Raw genomic sequence first — 24052 nt, 5'->3', positions numbered from 1 at the left:
GAAAACAGTTATTAATAAGACTGATTATTGTCTGTTAGTTAGAAACATCTTACTTGCTTCCACAGTCAGCAGAGTTCCTTTACCAAACATCATCTTCTGTGCTGCTCCAGTCTTCACACAGCACAAACGGGCTCAGCAAAAACCAGCAGCCTGCAGCAGCTGCTGAGCTCCAGAATAATATGTTCATGATGTTTATTTTCTTACAACTATTTGTCAGGAACAGTTTGATGTCCTGATGTTAGGACTAACACGTAATCTGATTTTTTTAAACAACACCAGCTGCTGTGTTTCTCGCTGTTTGCAGATAACATGTTTCTAACTCAGTGTTCAGCACCAATAACCAAACAGCAGCGTTTCGCCTTTACTGTTCACACTCACTAAAAACAGCTCAAAACTCAAAGACAGTTAAACTGTAGCTTTTCACCTTCAGTCCGAACGTCCTCATGAAAACGTGTTTAATGTTCGTTACCTGTAGCTTTAACTTAAAAATTAAACTTACTGCTGTGGACGTTCAGTCTGGTGCCCGATCCAAACAGCAGCTTGTTATAATCAGTACTCACACCATGAGAGGCAGCGTGACAAAAACGGCTTCCTGGCTGCTTCTGTGTCTCGCTTTAATAAACTGTCCTGGACTAGAAACATGCTAAAGTATGTTGTGGGTCAGAATCTGTCCTCACAGTTAGAATCTGAAAACAAACATCTGAAATCTCGTGACTGTTGTTGGTGTTGAACTTACTGCTGATCCAAACAGCAGTCGCCCGTGAGAGCCGGTCTTTACACCACGATGTGAACCAGGAGCTCAGCAGCACAGCCTTCACACAGACTCATCCCATTTTAATTTAATAAAGGGCTCAGCAAATGTTTAACTCCACTAAATCAAACTTGTGAACCTCGGACATTATCAATATGCACAATTGTTGTAAATTTTTGTTTTTCCTCATTTATTTACAGAAAAAATTATTTTAAGTGATCAGTTTTTGATCCTTTGATCTCTTCATTATATTTATTCTGATCTTTGTTTTGAAGTTTTGATTGAATCCATAACAGAAGTGAAATAAAGACATGACAGCACTTACTGGCTTCAATGATTAACCTGCTTCCTGCTCCAAAGATGATCTTTTGCCCAACATTCACACAACACGAAGCTCCATAACACAAACTCAGCACAGCGTACCTTCATCAACGTCTTTGACTTTTTTATGAATGAACATGAACAAACTTCTAAAGTCGATCACGTTGGTCAGTTGTGTTCATTACGAGTTAATGTTTTTGTTGTGATCGTGGTTTATCTGAAGTATTAAACAGATGGATCGTTGGCTTCAGAGCAAACAGACTTCACTTCACATATGAACATTTCACGGCTCTGCAGTCACTTTCTGGGCCAACAGTAAATAATCTAACTGGAGTTTTCTGACCTCTTTCTATTTGCTCTGATGGTTTTCTGAATAAAACAAAATGTAAATTCTGACATTTTCCTGTAGATCATGGAAATCGTTGAAAGTGATCCAGAGTGGATATGTTTGACGAGTCCTGTATGTTTGATGAATGTTTTTACTCTTCATTGTTATTCTAATTGTACCTGTAAAAGCAGCGTTTTATTTTAATGCTCAGTTTGCTTCATATTCCAGCGTTTAAACATTTGGTGTTGCTTTGTGGCCCAAATTCAAATCCATTTATATTTAACACACTGCAGATGTTTCACCTCTGTTTGCATTACTGCAGTCAACTTAAAACCATGCCTGTTGCTGCCACTTATATATGGAAGTGTATCAGTACTTACTCGGCTCAACGGTTAATCTGATTCCTCGTCCAAAGTTAATTTTTTCTGAGCCAACATTCACACAACATGAAGCCCAATAACACAAAGTCAGGACAGGATCAGCTGAACCAAACTCTGTGTTTGATCTTTACATTTAAAAACACAGAAGTTTAACATACATGATAAACATAAGCTCAGCTATTTTCACTACAGTGAAGAACAAAGTGTTTTATCACAAGTTTGTTCAGGTGATGTATTTTCTCCTTTTATTCTTTATCTGTGTTTATTTATCTGTATAAATGTCACAGAGATATTTGTAATTTAGAGATAATTTCACATTTCTCGCTGATCTTCTGACCTTTGAGGGGTCAAAACATGTTGATTTAATGTCCCTCAGCTGTAAACACTGGTCCTCATTTAAATGTGATTTTCACAAATCGAACCTGATTTTTCTTGTTTGCCATTAAAAAAAGGAATAAACAATAAACATTTTCAGCACTTACTGGTTTGAATGATTAACCTGGTTCCACTTCCAAAAAGCATCTTATACCCAGTATTCACACAACACGAAGCCTCATAGCACAAACTTAGCAACTGAACAAAAGCTCATCTTAGATGTGATTTCTGACTTTTTTAACTACTTTTGACTTTTAACTATGTTATTTTATAATTATTAATCAGAACTGTCGTAGAAATATTTATATTTACAGTAACTGTACTGCATATAGTATTGGTGTCCGTGAGTAATCCTTTGTTAGTTGAAGTAATTACTGTATTTTTGTAACTGCACATTTTACAAGAAATCACAGATTGTGTGATTTTATGCAAATTTAAAAATACATGTAATTTTTTTTAATTTCTTTACTTAAAATGTTTTGTCAGTTTCTACTTTTGCTTTGATCAACTCTGACCTTCACACACTCACTGCTGCTGATGATCAGTGTGGTTCCTTCCCCAAACACAGTTTTCCATCCTCCGGTGGAAGACGTACTCACACAGTGTTACTGATCACACACTTAATGTGAGTGCAGATCAGCTCCACATCACTCAGCTTGAAAAGGCTCAAATGAACATTTTATCGTCTTTTACACAAACCTATATATTCTCTGTTTCACTGTATGTAGAGGGAAGGCTTAGCTTTAAATACTTTACAAATACCTGACTGTGTCCAAGCAAAACATACAGGAGATAAAACTTACTGGACTCGACCGTCACTCTGATCCCAGAACCAAAGACCAATTTCTGGTAGCTTCCAGTTTTCACACAGCAGCAAATGTCGGTGCAAAAACTGCAACACATCACTTCAGTCTGTGTGAGACTGATATAATAATCTTAATATACTGTCATGTTTTCTGAGTTTGGTCTTTGAACTGAAGATAAGAAATGAATTTTGAATGCACAGCAGTCCTGTCACCACACAGCTGAACGTCTCTGATGAACTTTAGTTTTTAAGTGTTTATTTATGATCACAGTCAGAGACTGATGCAGAAACCTTCTGATTAAATGTGCACCAACAGCAGCCTGCAGGTTTACTGTAAGTAAATGAGCTTCAATGAGAATAAAGAGATAAAGATGAGCAGACTTACAGGTTTCAACAATCACTTTAGTTCCTGTTCCAAACACGATTTTATCGAGACCAGAGCTCTTCACACAGCAACACACTGCCTGACAAAAAGCACAACTACACCAACACACTCGTTCTTCTCTGATATTCTCAGGATTTAACAGCATCGCTGAGAAAATCACTGAGTATTCAGACCAGAACACAACAAGCTGAAACATCAACGAGACGCTTGAAACTGCTCAGACTTCAGCTCGATTTCATCTGTTTCACACAAACTCACAGCTGTTACTGAAACATCACCAAGCTGAATGTGGCAAACTCACCTTTCTAACAACTACAGACTATTTATTTGGACTTTTATTTAATGACTCACTGAACATTAAACATTAGACAAAGAGCTTCAGTCACTAATTCAAGCTGACAAAATTTTATTATTATTGTCTGTTAGTTAGAAACGTCTTACTTGCTTCCACAGTCAGCAGAGTTCCTTTACCAAACATCATCTTCTGTGCTCCTCCAGTCTTCACACAGCACAAACGAGCTCAGCAAAAACCAGCAGCCTGCAGCAGCTGCTGAGCTCCAGAATAATATGTTCATGATGTTTATTTTCTTAAAGCTTTTTAAGTTTAATGCAGTTGTTAGATTGTGGACAGTTATCATGATTTCTTATGGTTCTGATATTATTTTCACTCTGCCAAAAAGAAAGAAAAGATTATTAAATACTAAATATTTTTTATGTTTATCTGTATCTGTTTGTTTGGATTAATGGACGCTGCCATCAGTTTAGTTCATTTCCAACAAGTTTAACTGAACACATAAGCTCATTCTCTATGTCAGGTGTGACTGTTACATCATCACAAATCGAGGGAAAGGCTGATTAAACGAGTGTCATGATTCTGCTGAATACGTTTAGTAGAAGAAGAAAACTACATTCCAGCAGCTTTAATAATTGAATTGAAACTTACGGCTCTGGACGTTCAGTCTGGTGCCCGATCCAAACACCAGTTTGCCATAACCGCCCCCAGTATTCACACCATGACACACGACGAAACAAAAACCTGGTTCTGCTTCTGTGTCGTTCCTTCTGTTCTATTAAATTCTTTGCTGGCAGAAACGTTCCTGAGCTGAAGGTGATTTTCACACTGACTGTAAAGAATCTGCGTTGACGCCGTGCTTCCACTATTAGAATATGAGAAATAGAAATTCAGTCTTGTGACTGATTCTAGTGTTAAACTCACAGACGTGGACATTTAGTCTGCGCTGATCCAAACACCAGTGCTGTGCTTCCAGTATCCACACCGTCGACTAACCCATGACACAGTTTTAAGCCTTTAGTTGTCTGTTTGTTACTAAACTGAATCCAAGTGTTTCAAAGATTTCTTCTTTCTTTACTTCTGTGCTGCCAGTACATGAAAACATAACTTTTGCTGTTATGTTTGTTTTGTTTTCATAATATTCTCTTCATGAAACAAATGTAACTTTTACTGTTGAAACAAGTTACAGTTACATTTCTCTCTCTTTAGAATAAATGTTTAAGTTATTAGATGATTTCATATTTTCTTTTATCAGCAGATTAATGAAACTTTCAGTCTAAACTGACCTGATTCGACCATCAGCCGAGTTCCTCCACCAAAGATGAGTTTCTCTGCACTTCCTCTCACACAGTGACTGACAGCTGACTCAAATCCTCACACAGTCTTTCTACTTTTGTTTTGTTGTAAACACAATCATTAAGAAATATTCACTGAGACATTATTATAGACAGAAATGGCAGCAATGCTGAGATTGTTTGTTTTTGAAGAACCACCTTCATCTCACCGAGCAGACGAGGAGTAAAATGTCTGACGTGGAGACTCAGTATAAAACATTTTGGCTGTTTCTACCATGAAGTCCTGTCAAAATTAAACTGGTTAACAGGCTGTGAACTTGACAGCGGTGCAGCATGACTGAACCGCACTGACAGATAACATGACGGGAGATTGTAGTTACAGATCTTCTTTGATTAGAGTTTTTATTTCCAGTCCTCGTTCAGGAGAATATTTTACTTTTTACACTGAAATGAACTTTTTTTCTGAATGAAAACTTCACGTCTCTCATAGAAAAGAATCTGTGACAGGTTCAGGACCTAACCATCGTTTCTGCATTACAACAGTTTCACTTTGACTCGTTCTGATGGCGAAACCTTCACACGTGTTGAACTGGACTTTGAGCTCTAAAAATAAAATCATGTTGTTCTGCACATAATGTCCTACATATTTGTTAAATATATATTTAAGCTCACCGGAGTTGACAGTCAGTCGAGTTCCTCGGCCAAAAATCATTTTCTGTTCATTTCCTTTCACACTGTGACTGATCGCTGAATAAAAACCTCCCAAAGTTCAAACTCATGTTTCAGTCTTAACTTTGAATCGTTTCAGGTTTTGATGATTGAAATATTTTCATTGCACTAAAACAGGGATTTACCTTTTTAAAGAAACCTTAATGACTAAATATAAATCATTAAAAACTGAACTCTGTGTTGGATTAAAGTATTGTCTCCTCTGATTTTATGTTTTAAGTCTATAAAATCGATAAAATCGATAAAATCGATAAAATCTTACCCGATTCAACGCTCAGTCGAGTTCCTCGGCCAAAGATCAGTTTGTCTGTAGTTCCTCTCACACACTAACAAACAGTGTGATAAAAACCTCACATTCATCTTTTAGTGAAAGGTTCCTGATGATTCGTTTTTAATCCACTGACTGGTTTCAAATGACAGAAACATGTGTTTAATATTATGGCAGTGAACAGCTGGAGGCAGCCGTGTGGACAGAAAGACAAAGTTAATGTTGAACCGTCCAACATGTAATCAGGTCTAATTACAGCTGCATCATAGTCACTTATAAACAGCTATCACACACGTTTGTCCTCATTTTAAAGTTCAAACAAACATTCGACTTTCAGCAGAATCATTATTTAACAGTTTTCTGTTTGACTTAGTTTTCAGCTTCTGCTACTTAAATAAGTGAAAATATTCAGTGTTTTGCAGAAACTTTAAATAACTTGGGTTAAATGTTGTTTAAGTTCATGTGTTACTGACAGATCTGTAAAAATCAGGCTTTCATTAAGATGCATCAAACACATAATCCTGGATGATCACAGTATTTAACATTTTCTGTGATCTGCAGCTTCAGTTCATGTTTTACATCGTTTAAAGTGACTTACTGGACTCTACACTGAGTTTTACTCCTGGTCCAAACACGGTCCTGTAGCCTCCCTGACCAGTCACACTAAGATACAGCGCTCAGCAAAAACAGCTGCCTGCACTGGGACCAGTTTAACTGCTCAGTTTTCTCCCATCTGAGTCAGAATAATACAAAACTTTAACGTCTGCTCGTCACCTCTCATTTTTCCTCCTTAGCCCTACAAATGTAAAAAACTGTAAAACTCACAAACCTCACTTTCACCAACAGGAGTCTCAGTTTATCAGTTTTTATAACGTTAAGACTTTTTGTTCAGCATTTCTTTTCAGAATGTTTTCCTTTTTATTTATTGTCATTTTTCTAATTTATTTAGTTTAAATTATTTTCTTTCCCTACTTTTTCTTTTTACTCCATCCTGGATTTGCTCACCTCCTAAAACTCATTTTCCTTAACTTTGCTTGCACATACAGTCTGCATCAACTAAAACTGAAGGTTCTTTAATGAAACATGTGTAAAATCATGAAAATAAAAAAGTCTTACCGCTTTCTACCATCAGTGTGGCTCCACTGCCAAAGAAAACTCTGTTCGCTCCCTGATTATTCACACAGTAACAAACACTGAGACAAATACTGCTGCACAGTTTAATCACGTTTCACATCAGGTCTTTGTAGAGTCTCAGTGTTTGGTTTGTTTTTACGTTAAAAGTCACATAAAATGAACAAATGTTATTTATTTCCATTTGCAGCCAGTTTGCACCAATAAAACCATCAACACTAAGACTAACAAAAGTATTTTTTTAATCTTACCAGTTTGTACGATCAGTTTGGTTCCTCTCCCAAAAGTCATTTTGGTTCCTGCTTGATTCACACAGTAACACACACACCGGCAAAAACTGCTGTGTGCCAGCATATCTATGTCTTTTTATCCATATCTATGTTTACTCCATGGTTCTTCATTCTGAGCTAATTTCAGCAGTAATTGATGATATTTCTGTGAATCTGAAGATGCTTCTGAACCTGTTTGTCATCATTTTCTGTCCTCGGCTGCACTTTTTGACACGGTTCATTTATTTGTTGATGGATTTCACTGCAAATGTCTCTTTTTTAAGTTCCGCTTAAACTCATTTTGACTTTCTTTGTTTTCATCTTTTGAATTTCTCATCAGTTTGTTTAATAAACTGGAAAAAGCAGAGCTGATATTTGTTCATTTTAATGCCACAGAATAAACTGTTCTTTCCTTTCTGACAGGATTACTGTCTGCAGCTGTTTGCATCTGCAAAGTGTGAAATCATTAAAAGAAATCTGAGTCTTACCAGCTTCTACAGTCAGTTTGGTCCCTTTGCCAAAATAAAGTCTGCCGGCTGCTCCCTGATTATTCACACAGTAACAAACACTGAGACAAATACTGCTGCACAGTTTTTATCTCCCATCTGTCCTACTTTATGTATCTGTTAGTTATTAATCACGTTTCACATCAGGTCTTTGTAGAGTCTCAGTTTTTGGTTTGTTTTTTACGTTAAAAGTCACATAAAATATACAAATGTTATTTATTTCCATTTGCAGCCAGTTTGCACCAATAAAACACTAAGACTAACAAAAGTATTTTTTTAATCTTACCAGTCTGTACGATCAGTTTGGTTCCTCTCCCAAAAGTCATTTTGCCTGCTCCCTGATTCACACAGTAACACACACACCGGCAAAAACTGCTGTGTGTCACTGCTCTGTGTCTGTGTTCACGTCTGTTTCTACTCCACGGTTCTTCATGTTCATCTAATTATAAGAGTCGTTTATTTTGTTTCTGTGGATCTGAAAACGTTTCTGAACCTGTTTGTGATCATTGTCTGTCGTCAGCTGCAGGTTTGGACACGTTTCCTCAGTTTGATTTGAATTTTCTTCTTGTTTCTTATTTGCTCCAAATAAAGCTCTAATAAACTCATTTTAAAATTACAGCGAAAACAAAACGACTTGAAGTAATTTCATGAAAATCAGCATCTTACCAGCTTCCACAGTCAGTTTGGTCCCTTTGCCAAAATAAAGTTTCCTTGCTCCCTGATCAGTCACACTGTCACACACACGCCAACAAATACTGACAGGGCTGAGCTCGTTTCACATTTCTGCTACAGTGTTGTTGTTTCTTATGTTCGTCTCTATTTGTATCAAGATTTGTTATTCTCTTGATTTCGTTTTATTTATTTTTCATCTTTTGAATGTTTTTTTTGTCAGATTTTTTTGATGAAAGCAGAGCTGATATTTGTTCATTTTAATGCCACAGAATAAACTGTTCTCTCCTTTCTGACAGGATTACTGTCTGCAGCTGTTTGCATCTGCAAAGTGTGAAATCATTAAAAGAAATCTGAGTCTCACCAGCTTCTACAGTCAGTTTGGTCCCTTTGCCAAAATAAAGTCTGCCGGCTGCTCCCTGATTATTCACACAGTAACAAACACTGAGACAAATACTGCTGCACAGTTTTTATCTCCCATCTGTCCTACTTTATGTATCTGTTAGTTATTAATCACGTTTCACATCAGGTCTTTGTAGAGTCTCAGTGTTTGGTTTGTTTTTACGTTAAAAGTCACAGAAAATAAACAAATGTTATTTATTTCCATTTGCAACCAGTTTGCACCAATAAAACCATCAACACTAAGACTAATAAAAGCATTTTTTTAATCTCACCAGTCTGTACGATCAGTTTGGTTCCTCTCCCAAAAGTCATTTTGCCTCCCTGGTTATTCACACAGTAACACACACTGTGACAAATACCTTGTTTGTATGAGGACTAAGCTTCTATTTGATTTTCACTGAAACCTTTTGGTTTTTATTCATCTTGTTGTTTTTGCATGAATCTGTATTTGTTTCCAGATTTCATGCTGATGTCTTTTTGATGATTTTTATCTTTTGGTTTACTTGGTTGTTTCTGTTTGGAAATCATTTTATAAATGTGTTCATATGTTTTACTTCACGATCTGCAGCCTAAATTCAACTTCAATGAGACAAAAATGTAAATCATGAAATAATAAAGAAATCTTTTTCTTACCAGTTTGTACGATCAGTTTGGTTCCTTTACCAAAATAAAGCCTGTAGTTTCCCCCCTGAGTCACACACTAACACACACTGTGACAAATACTGCTGCTCCCGTTATTCTCCAGATGTTTCTGTTTATTTATTCTGTGTCATTTATAATGTTGCACTCAGTCTCATTCTGTGTTGTTTTCATCTGTTTAAACCAGTTTAGTCGTTTCATCCCAACATTTAAACTCAGGATCACCAATCGTGTTTTTAACTGCGTTATTTTCCCAGACAGTCGTCAGCCTGCAGCGTCAGCCCATCAAACTGAGCGAAAACCTTTCAAATATGTAATATTCAATAAATGCAAACAGTGATTGCAGACTCTGAGCTGATCATAAAATCGTAAACCCGACTCCACGTTAAATCTTACCCGTCTCTACGCTCAGTTTGGCGCCGCTGCCAAAGACAAGCTTGTCGTTTCCTCTCGTCACACTGCAGCAAACGCTGTGACAAAAACTGCTGCACCATGTTTCAGGTCAGCTTTAGATTTTCACTCACTTTCATGTCGTGCTTATTTCTTTCATGAATCCGTCTAACACACGGTGCTCGTGTATCCATGGTTACTGTCTGCAGAGTCTGGATGGTTTCAGTAAAATATTAAAACATTTAACCGAGTCGCTCGTTTCACAGTGTTAGTCATAAAAATGAAGAAATATAATCATCTTACCAGCCTCTACTGTCACTTTAATTCCTTTGCCAAAATAAAGTCTGCTGTTTCCTCCCTGATTCACACTCTAACACACACTGTGACAAATACCACTTTTGTCTTTCACAGCTTACATTTGATGTTTTCACTGGAAATTTAACTTATTTCATATTTTTATGGTGTTTATGGACAAATTTGCATCTGTTTGTGCTTCTGTTGGGTTCATTTATTAACTGATCTCATTGTTTTACAGTAGCATGAGTCATATTTTTATTCACGCTGTTGAACATTTAATCGTTTAATCAACAAATCTGAATTCATTTTAAACTCTTATTTTATTTGCATGTGTTTGTCTGTGTTGCTCACAGCCTGATTATTTCTATCAATCAAAATCTGTCCAGTTCTATAAATACACAAATGCAACACACACATAAACTGTCTATAGACGCACAAAAACGAAACACTAAAGAAAGCAAACGTCCTCCTACCTGTTTCTACAGTCAGTTTGGTTCCTTTGCCAAAGTAAATTTTGTCGTTCCCTCCAGTCACACAGTAACACACACTGTGACAAATACTGCTGCGCTCTGTTCCTGCTGTTGTTGTGTCTCTTCGTTAATCTTTAGGACATCTGTTTATGTGTTATTTTAATTATTTGTCTCAGATATTCAAACTTGTGTCGCAGTTTTTACTGTTTTTGATGTTTTTTTCACTCAATCCGAACGAATCAGACAAAATTGAAAGCGAATAAAACTCCTGACTGCAGGTTCTGTATTGACGCTTTCTGCGCTGTTTTCATTCAGTGTTTGTTTCTTCTTCTCTGAATGTTTCACATTTTGTGCTGAGCTGAAGCTTCACACTGTGAGCTGATGTTTCTCACTGAGACTGCATGAAACCATCTCAGTTTGCACTAGTTAGAATCTACAAAAAGTAATAAATTAAAAAAAATACAAATGAAAGTTATTTTTAAAGTCTAAAATCATTTAAGCAAAGAAAACTCTTACCTGTCTCTACAGTGAGTTTGGTTCCGTTGCCAAAATAAAGTTTGTCTGTCCTCTGATTCGTCACACTGTGACTCACACTGTGACGAATACTCACAGACTCGTGTGGATGTCAAATATTCAGATTTTCTGTCCGTGATCAGTGTTTTTGTTCCTCCTGTCACCTTCACAGTTTGCATTTGTTTGCTTTTCTTGCATGAACTGGTCGTTTCTCTGATGACAGTGTGAAACATTTAGATAATTACACATTCATCAAAAGAAGCTTTGCTATCAAAGAGTAAAACACATATTTCCTCCATAAAGATTGTGTCTTTCACTGTTTTCTGTGTCGTTCCATTTTGTTTGTACGAGACTTTGTTTATCCTGTTTTGTTTGTTTGTTTTTACGTAGAAATAACATTTTTTTAACACTGTTTGTTCAAATTAAAATCATGTAAACTGAAACTTACCCGAGACGATGTGGAAGAGTCACTGTGCTCGTTTTCAGATATCCACCTTAATCCTTCAGACTGAGTCTAACCAAACACGCTGTCTGTGTTCCTCTGGATGAAGCATCTGTGTTTGCACAGCTCACCTGTGTCCCCTGATCCAGTTATTCCCACGAGTGCCACCTCTGTCAGAGGGGTGTGGCCTAAAACCCAGATTACAAAAGTTCAAATTTACTTGTTTTTTAAAGCTTTTAAGAGCTCACACAGGTCACAGTGCGGTGCAGAAATAATCAGCGTTGCATGAAAGGATTATTCTGTATAAACGATCTCCAGCTCCTGTGGCCATCAGTGAAGTTTAGCTGTGTTACAGTTTAAGACTAGAACTGAAGTTCAGTTCAGCTGATCGTTGGAGTTGTTGTCAAACATCAAACTTCCTCAAACTTCCTCTAAAAGTGAGTCAGTCCTGCAACACTTACGTGTTCACATCACATCAGACGTAAACATGTTTACAGCCTCGATCTTCATAACAGCTGATTTTAAGCTTAATGTTTGCATTATTGGGGGAGTGGCCTCTTTGACTGACAGGTGGATGGTGACACAGGTGGTCTGCTCGGCTTCACCTCAGTTAATTAGAGTCCCTGAACTGGACCTCTGGACCCTGTTTGTGCTGTTGGAGCCTTTTTAATGACCAATAATAACCAGCGACCAATAATACAGCTCGCTGAGCGGCTACTGGCACTAACAGAGCTTTTATTTAGATGTTGTACAAACTAGTATCTGCGTTAGCTTTTAGCTATCACCTGATTAATATTTGGTGATAATCCACTCTGTAGTCATGGTAACCTGATAACAGGCTGCCCAGCAGGTAAACTATGATGTCACTTCCTGTTGAGAGTTTGTCTGGATAACAGGAGGAGGTGCCCACAGTCAGACGGATGCACGGCAGAGAGTGATGGAGGCTAATGTTACCATATTTTTAAAAATGTCTGTTAACTGAAACACGTGATGGAAATGATTCAGTCAAAAATGAGTCATTAGTGTAAAAGAATGAAAAATGAGCTGAAAGTTTAAAACAAGATGACTGACAAACAGTTTGAAGTGTGTGTGTGTGTGTGTGTGTGTGTGTGTGTGTGTGTGTGTGCGTGCGTGCGTGCGTGTGTGTGTGTGTGTGTGTGTGTGTGTGTGTGTGTGTGTGTGTGTGTTACACATAAACTCACAGTGTGTTTGCAGGAAGCCTGACTGTCTCTTGGATCTCTGGACGAACGCCTCCTCTGCTTCCTTCTCTCACACAGACTCATCCAGGACTACATTTATAGTTTGTGTGAGACGCAGGAAGCAGAGAGCAGAGCTGATGTGACCTGTTTCTCAGACAAACTTCACCTGTGGCCTAAAAACAGTGTGAATAAAAGATCCAGCTGTTAGTGAGTATTTTGGGCTCTGACCCAGTTTGCAGAATAATTTGAGCTTAATCCAAGTTTCCATGTTTGCTAACTTCAGTCACAGCACTGCCAACCTAATTCATCTGACTCACATTAGGCGGGCCTGTGGCAGTCAGACTCAGCCAACATCATCAGGCCACAATGCTGTAAACGTGGGCAGGTGTGCAGGGCCCAGCATACCTGATGCTCTCCCTGTCCCGTCCTCTGGGGGGCAGAGTCTCTCTGTGGCAGCTGCGTTTGTGTCACTTCTGTTTTTAGAAACAACTCTGACAGGTTTGAGTTTTCAGGGTGAAGCTGCTCCAGTGTTTGGTTGATGTTTTATTTGTGGGAGCATGTAAACAGATCAATACCAAATGTCCATAAAGCAGCACGATAACGAGGTTTAAGATTTACATGGAAATCAAAGATTCCTGCATCGAACAGTTTATCATTTATGCATCTGTGAGCTTGAAGAGGAGAAACCTCCGGCAGCTTTTACAGAGCCGAGCGCTGAAATTCTTACAACCATCAAAACAGGACATTTGTCTCACGAAAGTGTTTTAAGCATGTTTTTCTGTTTGTTGTATCTGATTTTAGTGTGTGCTAAAAGTCAAAGTTAATTAACAATAAAACAAGAGAATTGCATGTTTTCCCTTTAATGATCAGTGTGATGCTGTAACGCGTAACTCGCTGTGAAAGTGTTGCACAAAGCGTGCGAGGAAACGAGCTGCTCACAGCTTCCTGTCGATGTGAAACTGAGCTTCTTGTTGGTTTCTGTCTGATTTTATCTGCAGCTTCACGTCTGACTGTTCAGCTTTCAGTTGAACTGTGGTTTCAACTGAAAGCAGGAAGACTCAGTGAAGCACGATGAGGCAAACGGGGTCAACTGATGACGACGTCACAGGTCCAACAAGACAGAGACTTCACCTGTGAGCAAACTTAAACTGTAAATGATCCGATTGGAGGGAAGCTTTTAATCAAAGAGCAATCCTTTATTTAACCCTGTGGCAGCTCACATGCTCTGTGAGGGTGCAGCCACCAAAGACCTGCAGTGACTGATGATGCTGCCCAAGTTTCAATCAGTATCAGAAATGGAAGAGACGATTCAAACACAAGCAAGTTTATTTTGTATTAGAAGCAAACGACGTTTCAGTGAGAGCGGAGAATAAAACGTACAGACAAAAATCAGATACAAACGATGTTGTTACAAACGACAGGAAGTAAAACTAAACGTAATGTTTGTACAAACAGCTGACAGGTTGTATTTACAGCAGGACGAAGCAGAGTGAAGACGAAGCTGTCAGCACAGCTCGCCTCACACTTTCACACATCAGCAGATTTAACACACGACATGGTTCTTCTTGTTGAGACCATCAGGGCCTTTCATGTTGAATCAGTTCACTGGATTCATTAATTAGTCTTTGTTCTTTCAAACTAATGTTTAAAGGAAAGTTTAGCTCCAGATGGCGACGTCAGCGAGCTCGGCACAGCCACGCTGCACGCTGACGTCAAGTCTTTGCTGTATTTTGTATAAATAATTTGAAACATTTAACAGATTTTATGTTTCTGGTTTAATGTTTTTTGCATGTATTTACAACAAAATGATAAAAATGTTTCAGGAGTTTCCATGTTTTTCCTTTTGGGTTCAAATTTCTGTGTTTACTTTTAGATTTTGTTGGAATTTGAAACGTTGCTCTTATATGAAGGCAAACGATCCTAAAATCAGACCCAAAAATGTTTGTGCTATAAGTGTGAATTTACAGGAGACTTCCTGAACGTTTGTGCTTTTATCAAAAACAGGAGAAAGAAACTGAAGCTGAAGCTCTGATCTGATGTCGCCGACCTGCTGATGGACTCAGACCAGCAGACCTCTGATGGTCAGGATGGTGTTGAAGGCCAAAGTCTTGGTGAACAGCACTCTGACTCCATTCATCACCAGCAGGTAGAAGTTGAGCTTTGCTTTTTCTGCACAGAAGAGAGACAGACGCGTTAGCTCGGACTGAATCTTTGACACCAACACGACTTCAGCAGGAAGGTAAAAGAGATGAAAAAGGTTTCCTGTGTCGATCGTCACCACAGATCGACACAGAGACAAAGGACACAGAAGAAATTCATTTTCACGACTGCAGTTTAATTAATAAACACAACTCTTTATATTTATGTTCCTGCATGTTGTTTGTTAACGTGAACACATCAGTGTGTTGTTCTCTGCACGGATGCATCAGCACTCACACATGAGACCGAGGCTGAACTGATGTTTTATCATATTTACACTTTAGTTCTATTTTACTTTTATTCTCTTTTCTTTTGTTTTTTTGTTGTTGTTTGTTTTTTTGGAAATGAAACTTTGAGTAAAAAGCAAACAGATTTTCTGCTGCTCTCTGATATGAACTGCATGTTTTGTGTTTGTGTGACTGACATTATATATTATATATAATATTTGAGGTTACACAATAATCTTTCATTGTGTGAATGAATTCTAAATCTTCCCGACAGCAGTGATGCTGTTAGTGATGACGATCTCCTTCATGTGACTGTGGAGAAGCTGAACGTGTGCAGGTGTGTTTGCACGCTCACCTGGGTAGACGCTGCTGCAGGCGTCATCTGTGTGGAAATATGAAGTGCATTAATCACAAACACGCTCGATGAACTGTTACCCGAAATAATATAAGAAGCGTTTAAATTTCAAATGTCAAACAAAGTCTCAACCGTCTATGACATGAAATCATTTTATTGATCTTTTTTTATTAATGACCATGTTTGCACGTTTGTGTTAAAAATAAAAGATTAAAAGTGTCTGACACAAACACAGCTGAAGTTTAAAGTTTATGAGTCTCACACTGACGTTACTTATTGTTTCAGTGAGTTTGTTCTCATACCAGCTTCGTTATTGGTGGAGACTCCTAACAGCTCGCAGGAGTGGATGGTCTCGTTGCTGAATCCAACAAAGTAGTAGCTTTTAGTCTTTGTGGACAGAACGGCGTTGCTGATGTTCACGCTGACTGGGCCCCCCCTGACATTCATAATCATTTCTCCTTCCTTTGGATAAAAATCAGTGGCCAGACAGACCTCTGGGCCCAGAGCATCAGCGGGCAGCGGTGGATAAGCAGAAGGTGCCAGAGGGTTCAGAACGTGAAGGGACGGCGTCGTTTTAGGTCGATCTACACAGCAAAGCAGGACAAACCAAAACCACACAGACAAAGTTATAAAGTAGAAAATAACCAAGTTTCAGTGTCCACAAAACAAACGTTAATGTTTCAGCTTTAAAACAGGTTCATTTATCTGACATTTCTAAATGAAATCTTATGAAACACTATAACTCCAAACATGATGACTCAGGTGACCCTGAATCCTTGATTCTACATTTAGAAGTGCTGTGATCGATATTTCAGTTCTGTTACGTTTAGACTTTAATTGTTGTGCGTTTGTGTTGCAGTTTGCAGCTAAGAACAGTGCGCTCGTGTCCAGGATGGAGAAGACACACAAAAGTCTTTCCCCAAATTCATGTTGTATAAAATTTGTACATTAAACTTCAAGGATAACAAAATAGTTTTAGTTGTTCTTTGTACGTACAGCAGGCTGCAGATCAGCAGTTTAGTCGCCTGCTCTGACATTAGTTATTAAGTTTGTGTGTTTTTTATAAGCCGACTGTTTGACACGAAGCTCCTGTGGACACAAACTAACAGTCAAACTGAGAGGAAGCCGACAGTGAACTGAGACGCTGCTCGCTCCGCTCCGAACACTTTAATCATTTTATTTTAGGATTTAAGAGTTTGACACAAACACCGTGACATTGAGCCAATAACACCCAGCCATCATGTAGCATGTTTGTTTGTATTTCACATAACTAACGATGAGTTCTTTGACCTGAGAGTCAAATTTCAGTCCGACAAAAATAAAATAAACTGATTTTGGTCCAAACAGCCAATAAATGAAAATCAGAGGTTGAATGTTTGAGTAAATATTAAACTTCTTTATTTCTGTTGTATAAACTTTATTTTCAGATGCACTTATCTTTGTTTAATGCAGCGTCCACACTATATATCATCACTTGCCGACGTACGTTTCGCCAAACTGTTCAGTTCTGCTTTTTTATGCTTTACACATAATTTATGACATAATCACATGTGAGTGTTTCCTTGAAAGCTTGGATATAAAAACAGGTATTATCTGTGCCGAACCTTCAGTGCTTTAATTTGATGTTTTTGACGACAACTGAACTTTTCTCACAGCTTTTACCTTAATTTTCAGTTCAGACAGTAACAATCAGAAAGTCACTGTGAGCTCATGTTGAAGAGTCAAGTGTTCAACTGCCAAAACCTGAACTTCTGTCCTGTGTAGTATTTATTTATTTATCCAGGATTTTCTTTTCTCTGTGCCAATTTGCAAAAGCAGCTTCATGAACATGATGCATATTCTTTTATTTACGTCACTAAAACTGTACACATTTATAACTCTTCTGCCTTTTTTGTGCTTTACAGTCCTTATCAGCAGCTTTCTGTTACATTTTGTTTTGTTGTTTGTTTGAACAGACATTAAATATATCTTTACTATTTGTACTCAATAATATTTTCACCAGACTCATCAAAACAAAGACGTTTCAGAGAATTCAGGCCGACTTTGTTTGATTTTATATTTTCAAAACTCGATTTTAAAAACAGAATTTCAGATTTTTAAATCTGACAGTTTGTTGGTTCGTTGACATGTTTCTGTAGCTAATGTTCATCTTTTTTTTCTTTTTTACTGCTGATTATTCTCCTTTGTTTTACTTTTGGCTTTGCTCTGTCATTATTTGCAGAGTTACAACACACCAGCTACATGTTGCAGCTGACTTGACTCTATTTTGGACACTTTCACACTTTGAATGAACAGAAAACAGGATTTAAGGCATTTTCAGGACATCCTGTGTCAGGCAGAGCAGCTCTGTCTCACAGCAGCTCGTCGTCACATCGCTCCACTACTGATCCATCAAGTTCAAGCTTTAAAACATAAAAACTCTGTTTTGGACTAAACAGACCTTTGAAAGGAAATTATTTCTCACTGTATCAGCCAAGAAAAAGGGATTTTTCTTACCTTTAGGGGTGACGGTGAGAGGGATCGGATTTCCAAATGTTAGTGCATCACAGTGTTACAGCCCCGTACAAAAACCTCTCGGCTGTCAGAGGTCCTCAGAGCAGCTCAAACACGTTCAAAAATCCACTTCCACAGGACAGACACCGAGCTGTTACACCAGAGGAACAATCAGAAAGTCATTTGTAAGTTTTCATCAGGTTAAAGTACAAATATAAAACCGTCTACCTGCACATAGAGCAGAGGCGTGAGGGTCAGAAAAGTGAAGAAATATTCATTTCCATGTAGAATTCGAGCTGCCGAAGACTCACCTGAAGCAGATGTTTTGTTTCTTGATGTTTTTCTGAACTTTGGCCGATTCCATGTTTTAAAGACGGTTCAGATGAAGCTGCAGGGTTTTTGTTCAGCTCTGTGTGGATGTTCAATCACTGTGGACCACCCCAACACAGTGAAAAACCCTCGTACAAAAACCTGTCACAGCAGCAGGAGGAAACAGATGGGAGTCACTGGCACATGAACAAAAACTCACTGTGACTGTTTCTCTGTGACTCTCTGTCTTTTACTGACGGCTTTACTTCATTTCTGCATGTTAGGAAATAAATGCTGCAAACACATAAATCAAAGTTTCAAATACCTTTCACGACCTTATTGCACTTCACTGTATTTGATTTAACAAATATCTTCACTTGCAAAGTGCTGCGTAGGGAGAGGAGGGATTTTAAGGAAACTTGAAGCACACTGAGGAAGAGGAGCTAAATGAAGGACATGAGAGGCCGTCCAGGTACAGGTGATACACAGAAAAGTCATCAAGGAAATCAGAAAGAGCAGGAAAATACAGAACACGGAAAAAGATGAACAAAATTAAAGATTAAACACCAGGAGAAACAAAAACGCTGGTAAATGTGCTAAAAATGGATTATTTGTAGTACAAGGAGTGCGAGGCAGGTCTATCCTGTGCAGGCTGATAGATGAGCACAGGTATGGATGGATGGGAAATACTGGAAGGGCAACAACACAGTGTGTGTGTGGCACAAGGCTGCTGAACCGTCCATCATCTTCTTGCAGTTTCCTCTTATTTTGTTTGAAATCCCTGAGAATGAATTCGGCAAACACTAGGTTATATTTATCTTTGCTAAGAAAAACCGCAGTTCTCTCTTTAGCTAGCAGACATGCACACAAACAGTTTATGATATTTGTCGAGATGCTGTTTGTTGGACCTGCCGTTGCTCGCCGACTTCCTCAACTATTAAAACAAATTGTATCACCTGCTTTGGAGTTTATAGAAGGTGGCCATCTTGGTTTTCCTTTGCCTCAGTTTGATTTTCTTGTAGTTACCTTTAGTTTAAGTTAGAGTTTGTCATTGCACCCATTCATTCTTTTTGACCAATAGCAGACCAGTTCTTGTGAAAAATCCAGTTGATCAATTCAAGGATCATCTTTGTGCAACATAGTGCTAAAGCCAGGTGGAGAGAGAGCGTGGACCCAAAGACAGTGCAGAGGCAAGTTTGGTTTTCACTAGTTTATTATGCATTTACAAGTTATGGTGATGTGATGTAGTGTGAAGGATCTCTGTTTCTGCTGCACAAGGGACAACGAGTCTCCGAGGAAAAGACACTGCAACAGAGGAGAGAAGAGTTGATGATCGGAGGGGAGAAAATCAGAAATCTCAGTAACACAGGTGAGGTGAGGGGCTAACTTGAATCTGCAGGTGAGTAGACGTGAGGGGAGGGAATCAGGAGAAAGCAACTTCCAAGCTGTTTCCAGTATTCCAGCAGCCAAGGAGGCGAGTAACTCAGCATGAGAAGAGATACAAGTTAGTTTCAATCAAAAACATGCAGAGAATTTCTTCTTGGCCTGGTGATGATGTTAGGATTGAAAACCTTTGTTTTGTTAGTATAAATAAAACTGTTTTATTTATGTTTATATACACACTGCAAATGTGCTCAATGAGTTGGCGATCCGTCTTTTGAAGGTCGAAAGCGTCGTTCGGCGTGACTGTCCGAACTGATATTGTAGGAACTGTATTGCAGAGGGTTGTTCGTAACACACACACACAGAAGATGGTTAGAATAAGTCTCTGGGTTAGAGCGTCCGTACAAGATGTCCTGAACCAGAACTTAGAATCAGTAGAACAATGGATAATAACATTGTGCTTTTCTGTGACAGAGGAGGAGGAGATACCAGACATTATACTTCCCTTAGGCAGCATCATTAGAAGACATAGCATACATTTACACTGCTATGCCGATGACACCCAGCTCTATCTGTCCATGAAGCCAGATAACACACACCAAAGAGTTAAACTGCAGGAATGTCTTAAAGACATAAAGACCTGGATGGCCGCTAACTTTCTGCTTCTTAATTCAGATCAAACTGAGGTTATTGTACTCGGCCCTGAAAAGCTTAGAAATATGGTATCTAAGCAGATTCTTACTCTGGATGGCATTACCTTGGCCTCCAGTAACACTGTGAGGAACCTTGGAGTCATTTTTGACCAGGACATGTCCTTCAACGCACATATTAAACAAATATGTAAGACTGCTTTCTTCCATTTGTGCAACATCTCTAAAGTTAGAAATATCCTGTCTCAGAGTGACGCTGAAAAACTAGTTCATGCATTTATTACTTCCAGGCTGGACGACTGTAATTCATTATTATCAGGATGTCCTAAAAACTCCCTGAAAAGCCTTCAGCTGATCCAAAATGCTGCAGCAAGAGTCCTGACAGGGACTAGAAAGAGAGAGCAGATTTCTCCTGTTTTGGCTTCCCTTCATTGGCTTCCTGTTAAATCCAGAATTCAAAATCCTGCTCCTCACATACAAGGTCTTAAATAATCAGGCCCCATCTTATCTTAATGACCTTGTAGTACCATATCACCCTATTAGAGCACTTCGCTCTCGCTCTGCAGGCCTACTTGTTGTTCCTAGAGTATTTAAAAGTAGAATGGGAGGCAGAGCCTTCAGTTTTCAGGCCCCTCTTCTGTGGAACCAGCTTCCAGTTTGGATTCAGGAGACAGACACTATCTCTACTTTCAAGATTAGGCTTCAAACTTTCCTTTTTGCTAAAGCATATAGTTAGGGCTGGACCAGGTGACCCTGAATCCTCCCTTAGTTATGCTGCAATAGACGTAGGCTGCCGGGGGATTCCCATGATGCATTGAGTTTTTCCTTTCCAGTCACCTTTCTCACTCACTATGTGTTAACAGACCTCTCTGCATTGAATCATATCTGTTATTAACCTCTGTCTCTCTTCCACAGCAGGTCTTTATCCTGTCTTCCTTCTCTCACCCCAACCAATCACAGCAGATGGCCCCGCCCCTCCCTGAGCCTGGTTCTGCTGGAGGTTTCTTCCTGTTAAAAGGGAGTTTTTCCTTCCCACTGTCGCCAAAGTGCTGCTCATAGGGGGTCATATGATTGTTGGGTTTTTCTCTGTATCTATTATTGTACGATCTACTGTACAATAGAAAGCGCCTTGAGGCGACTGCTGTTGTGATTTGGCGCTGTATAAATAAAATTGAATTGAACTGAATTGAAATGAATACCAGACGAGGTCAGACATGGACGGGGAGGACTTGCAGGAAGACAGCAAGGCTGCCTTGTGGCTGCCGTGTGGGAGCAAGATAGCCTAGTAATCTTTGTTTTTGTCTCACTACAAAGTTGTACAACCCGTTGAGGGTTATCCTTCTTATAAAGCAGGCTGCTGGTTCACACAGAGGTCCACGGCTCTCTGTAAACTTCTCATTTCAACTGCCAAAGCAAATTAAATCTTTTTCAAAGACAGAACTTTCTCCTGAAGTTCGGTCTGAAAAATTTGAACACAACAAAAACCATAAGGTAGTTAATGGACTGGAGGAGAGTTGGTGGAGATGCTGATCTTAAATGCTCCTCCTACTGATTGCCAGCAATGAAGAACAGGTGGACCAGGCAGGTGTGGACTCCGGGCTCCAGCCAGAGTGGGCGGACACTGCAGGACCAGGCTGGAGCAGTGAACACTCACTGAGCACTGAGGAAGCATCTAGTCAGACAGCTGAATCACCTCAGTGGGCTTAGATTTTTCTGTTTTATCAGTTACAGTTTCCTTTGTGTTCTGATGTTTGAAGGATACTGAACTTGTTTTTTAGTGCAAACCTCAGATGTTAAACCAGCCAAAGCTCCCTGCAGTCAGTGAGGTGAAAATCTCTTTTCTATCAGTTATTTTGCATCATGATAGGAAACCTCGAAGCTGCGACAATGGCTTACTAAATTAGAGATCTACAAATTAGCACAGAGAGCTACACTACAAATCAATCAATCAATCAATCAATCAGGGCTTTATTCGCCACGTGCAGGTTGCCCTGCAGTGAAATGTGTGTGTGTGTCCAGAGTTCAGCTGAGACAGTGTCCTTCGCCCTGCCAGGCTAAGTAAACAGTCTTCCAGCCAACCCAGGTGGCCTTGCATGGAATGGGAAGAACAGTCATCACACAGTTGTTATCAGGGTGTTTTGTTCAGCTCCAGCCTTGAGACCACAGCTGGCGCCGAACGGAGAGCCGCATGATGATGGTGGTTTTTTCTTTAGTGCGAACAACTCATGAGAATTTCAAAGTTCTCTCAATCTCCCGTTGGAGAGCAGCGAGCTTCTCCATGATGTTATCAAACTTATGCTCTGTGATGTTGTCATTCTTGTGCTCAAAGAGCTGATTCTGAGAACTCACGACCGCCGAGAGCTTCTCCAAGATGTGATCCAACTTTCGCTCAGAGGTGTTATTCTGAGTGTTATTCTGAGTGTTATTCTGAGTGTTATTAGAAATCTCAGCTTTAAGCTGCCGTGAACACTCAGAATAACACTCAATGAGCCCATTTTGAGAGCTCACGCCTCGTCCCATCGTTTCAATCCCAGCGGGCAGCCTTGTGGGGGTTTGAACAGCCGGTTCCACTTTCTTAATTCTTCGATAAGTCAGGGCCAAGCCAGCTCCGATCAGCAAGAACCCTGTTACCATGGTTCCAAATAGGTAGATATCTTCAGCGTCTTCGATCGACAGTTAAATGAAGTTCAACACAGGTTTTCTTTGGATTCATTGGCTCCACAAAACTAAAACTACACTCAGACATAACAGATATCACAACAGAGGTCATCAGCTGTCAATGTGCAAGATCATGTTGTAGTTCATTTGACTCCTAAAATGATCCCTATGAGTGCTGCCTAATAAAATGAAATACAGATGATGATGATGATGATGATAGAATATAAATAAAAGTTGAAATCTGTAAAGAACATTTAAAAATATAATAAAATGTAACACTGTTGCAAATAAGACAATCTGCTGCAGAGAATCTGCATTCTGGTCATTTAGTGCACATAGCGGTAAAATAAGCTTTTTAATTCTAGTTAATTCTTTTGTAACTGAGGGAGCGTGTGCTCTCAGTGCTGCTGTTTCTAATGCGATGCCTGCACGTCTGACCTTCAATATTCAAGCTTACTGTCCCACAGCCTTAGAGGAGATGCGGGAATCACTTCAGTTTGTTTGGAGATCAAAGTGAAATGGATCGACTGAACAGGATTTCTTGTTGTGTTCTTGCAGCTGCAGTTCCAGCAGCAGAAAAGAGACTTAGCTGTCATGAACTGGCTACACTGGTGGTAAAACCAAGTCAAGAGCAAAACCCAAACAGGGAGACGGGGAATGGTTGTGCTTAAAAGTCTTTTATTAACAAAGTTAATAGAAGTTTGTATGTTGCATTGGCAGGACTGACTGGGAGCCGCACAGAGGAGGTGCAGGGTAGAGGGCAGAGACCAGTTAGGAATAATCTTTTCCAGAAGATTGCACAGAGAAATAATAAAAGGCTTGAGCCACGGTGCTTACTTTCTGCCTTTCAGAGGAAAAGCTGGAGAGGAAGTCAGGGAGGTCCACTGATCTGTGTTACCACAAAGGAAGGAGCGGTTGGAGC

General features: G+C 39.2%; 3 protein-coding genes across 3 annotated transcripts in view; 1 reads left to right on the top strand and 2 right to left on the bottom strand.

Annotated features, from left to right (window-relative positions):
• The window catches only part of LOC146612739 (uncharacterized), a 485503-nt gene that overhangs the window by 423304 nt on the left and 38147 nt on the right, over positions 1-24052 (top strand). The window lies entirely within an intron of this gene.
• LOC146612740 (T cell receptor alpha chain MC.7.G5) overlaps positions 1-24052 on the bottom strand; it is a 77273-nt gene that overhangs the window by 37302 nt on the left and 15919 nt on the right. The gene's annotated exons all lie outside the window — the stretch shown is intronic.
• On the bottom strand, positions 14223-18541 carry trdc (T-cell receptor delta constant). Its single transcript, XM_085377541.1, has 5 exons — positions 18442-18541; positions 18134-18281; positions 15940-16221; positions 15638-15664; positions 14223-15025 (listed from the first exon to the last, which is right to left on the bottom strand). The coding sequence occupies exons 3-5, from the start codon at positions 16088-16090 to the stop codon at positions 14916-14918; spliced, it is 288 nt and encodes a 95-aa protein (XP_085233667.1). The 5' UTR covers positions 16091-16221; positions 18134-18281; positions 18442-18541; the 3' UTR covers positions 14223-14915.

Source organism: Diplotaxodon limnothrissa, linkage group LG18 (genome assembly GCF_057381915.1).
Source record: "Diplotaxodon limnothrissa isolate DT_005_m linkage group LG18, D_limnothrissa_male_GT1.1, whole genome shotgun sequence".
Taxonomy (NCBI): Eukaryota; Metazoa; Chordata; class Actinopteri; order Cichliformes; family Cichlidae; genus Diplotaxodon; species Diplotaxodon limnothrissa.
The sequence above is the reverse complement of the archived record's forward strand: the minus strand, read 5'-3'. Positions and strand labels throughout refer to the sequence as shown.